The sequence below is a fragment of the Propithecus coquereli genome, unplaced genomic scaffold, assembly GCF_000956105.1.
Source record: "Propithecus coquereli isolate 6110/MARCELLA unplaced genomic scaffold, Pcoq_1.0 Scaffold70, whole genome shotgun sequence".
Lineage (NCBI taxonomy): Eukaryota > Metazoa > Chordata > Mammalia > Primates > Indriidae > Propithecus > Propithecus coquereli.
This window is the reverse complement of record NW_012153063.1, coordinates 4467458-4470675: the sequence shown is the minus strand read 5'-3', so window position 1 is coordinate 4470675 and position 3218 is coordinate 4467458. Positions and strand designations below refer to the sequence as shown.

The following is a 3218-nucleotide window of genomic DNA, read 5'->3' as shown; positions in this document are numbered from 1 at the left end:
GGTCAGAGAATCTCTTGGGAGAAACATCAGCTGAACACTTGCCATACATTTGACTCAAGAACAGTAGTTCTCAAACTTTCTAAGGCATCAGAGCCACCTGGAGGTCTTATTAAAAATGCCCTGACTCCAGAATTTCCAATTCAATAGATCTGAGACAGGCCCGAGAATGTGCACATCTAACAAGTTCCCAGTTGACACCGATGCTGCTGGTCCAGAGACCACAATTTGAGAACCACTGGCCTTGAAGAAATGGGAACATATCCCAAGTCTGGGGGAATCTCAGAATAGAACGGGACATTATGAACTCTTGGAAATGTATAGGGGAATTTCATTTGGTGCCTCCTGTTGTCACAAAAGAAATAATATTATTAAAAAGTGTTAGTATTAGATCTTGTTGAACTGCCAGATATGAGGAGTACTCAGATCCATTTTCTGGGTGGGAGAAGAGATTCCCGCACCTGCAGCATGGTGGGGAGAATCCACTGGTAGCCGCTGAGAGAGAAGAGGTGGTTGAAGTGGACAGCAGTGTTGATGACGGTGGCGGCGTACTGCCTGAGCAGGGCACTGTCTTCTGGGTGCAGGATCAGAGCCCCATTAAACACGTTGAGGAAAAGCATGATTTCGTCTCCCCATGGAAACTCGCTTGGCATGCCCAGGAACATCTCCTCCAGGAGCTGGATCCATAAGCTTTTCTGAAGAGTGTCGAGGCCAAACAGTTCCTTCCCAGCTGTGAGAACACGGAACAGCAGAGACGGAATTAGCCCCACACCAATCCTGTCAGTGTGAGAGGAGAACAAACTTGAGGATGCTGCCGTTCTCCATTCGTTCCAGCTCCCGGGTGTGAAGATCCGTTGCTGAAATGCTTTCCAGCACAATACTACTGGCACCGGTACAACACTTCCCAGTTCTCAAAGGACTGGCATCATCACCTCTTTGATTTAATTCTGTGGGCAAGAAGGGTGGGCATTTGCAGCATTTTGCTGCTAAATAAGCTGCAGCTTTAAAAAAAAATAAGTTATTTCAGCTAGAAAATGGCAGAGCTCAGACTAGTGCTTGGCTTTCTAATTACTGGTCAGACTACAGGTCTTTTCGCTATTGCTGTGTAGCTTCTGGGCGAGGATGTCGAGGCACAGGATGCTGCTTTAAGTAAATTGTCTCAAGTTCTTAATAACTGAATAACAGTGAGGTTTCAAAGTGGGTCTCTTTCTGTTTCTCTGTCTCTCTCTCCCTCAATTCAGGTATAATTTAGAGTAAAATGCACAGATATTAAACGTAGAATTCAATGGGTTATGACAAAAATATACACTCATGTAACTAAGAAAGTTCCCTCATACCCGTTACCAGAAAATACACTCTCTCCCATCCCAGAGGCAGCCACTGTTGCGGTTTCTCTCACCCTAAATTAGATTTGCTTCTTTTTGAACATCATATAAATACCTGGTCTTTGCTTAGTGAAGTACTCCCTTCCCTAACAATACCGTCACCTGCCTATGATTCGCTTAGTGCAGTGGTCTCAAAGCTTGGTGCTGGGAATAGCAGCATCAGCATCACCTGAGAACTTGTTAGAAATGCAAGTTCTTGGGCCCCATCCTGAATCTGTATTATAACAAGACCTCCAGGCAATTCTAATGCACAGTCAAGTTTGAGAACCACTGGCTTCCAGAACTGTCTGCTAAGATGCTCTCCAGTTGAGAACAAAACAAGGGCAGTGTTAGAAAAAGCCCAAGAGAGAAAATGCTTCTGTCTTGCTTGATACCTTGAGGATCACTGAAGAGTGAAAACTCAGCATCGATAGCACTTCGAGGGAAGGAGGGCAGTCGCAGCAGGTCCTCCTGAAGCATGGAGACGTGGGACTGTTTGTGGGCAGTGGGGATCTTCTGGGTGAGGGAGATGAGAAACAACACCCGCCCTACTTCCTCCAGTTTCCGGGTGAACACCTAGCGGAAAACAAAAGCAGGAACAGACAAAAACAGAATTGGAAACCCCAAAATTACACGGTGAAGAAATTGAAGTAAAATCTTTAATGGCAAACCAGGCTGATAAAAGAGGGAACAGTGAAATAAGGGAGAATTTTTTTTTTCCTTTACCACATAGAAAGAGCAAACAATACTTAATTGACTCTCACTTCCTGCTTCTGTCTCCTCTGCAGAAGGAAGTATTCCTTACGCAGTTCGAAGGCTGGGGGAGCACAAAGCAGGCATTGTCAAGAATAGCTCGATATTAAACAGGGCCCATTTGTTTGGATGCTATAATATGGAAGACCTTCTCTAACAGGGAGCAGTCAGTTCCAATTGCTTCTACCATTTCTACTGATGCCTCAAGCTGTTTCCTGGCAGTTCTGGGTTTATTTCTTAAAAAGACCGAAATGGGATCCAGGAAAAATCCTATTTTGGGACAAAAGTTGATGGGCCCTAGATTGGTGCCCTTTTAGTCCTGAGTTTAGACGGCATACACATGGGCTTTTGGTCCCTTCCGTTAGTGCCTCTTTTCATGATGATCAATGGGAAGAGGGATATGATTAAGATGTTCATATGCAATGAGCAGCTGATGAGGAAATTTCCCAGCCAGACCCACAGATCTCCATGTTATTATCTCCCTGAGGAGCTCAGAAGGAAGACTTGGAGTGTACATACAGCAAGAGCCCCATTTTAGGGCATTCTTTTAAAACATGTTCTTAAACATGATAGATACACACACACACACACATACACTAATGAAGTGCCATGACTGATTATAGTTTTAATTATCTTGCTGCCAAAATCAGAGGCTGGAATAATTTGGGGGGAATTGTTTTAGAAATTGTTTATATTTAAAATTTCACAGTTTTTCCTGACATCTCACACCTTGCAACGCATTCAGTTATTTTCTTTCTTTTAAATAAAATTTAGGTAGTTACGGGTAGCTATATTTTTAACTACTTAAGTGGTCTAAGTCTATGCTATTCTCATTCATTTCATGAAGATATTTTTAGATAGTTTGATGCCAAATTATCATCCTTGATATGTCAGAAACATTGAAATGATCAAGTATCCTGAAATTCTTGATTAGAGATTTTATTTAAAAATGAGAGTAATGCATATAGACAATACTAAAATTGTAACACTTTTAGAACTGTGTACTAAAGCTATATTTTGCACGTAGAATAGTGACTTTTCTTAAGCTCAAAATCTGATTTGAGAGTAGATATATGAACATTTTTCTGCTCTTCAGCCTTAAAC

General features: G+C 42.2%; 1 protein-coding gene across 1 annotated transcript in view; it reads right to left on the bottom strand.

The window, feature by feature from the left end:
- The window catches only part of UNC80 (unc-80 homolog (C. elegans)), a 242259-nt gene that overhangs the window by 82132 nt on the left and 156909 nt on the right, over nt 1–3218 (bottom strand). The window contains 3 exon segments of the mRNA XM_012661211.1: nt 459–727; nt 1757–1937; nt 2126–2178. Of these exon segments, the coding sequence (XP_012516665.1) occupies nt 459–727; nt 1757–1937; nt 2126–2178 (503 nt within the window).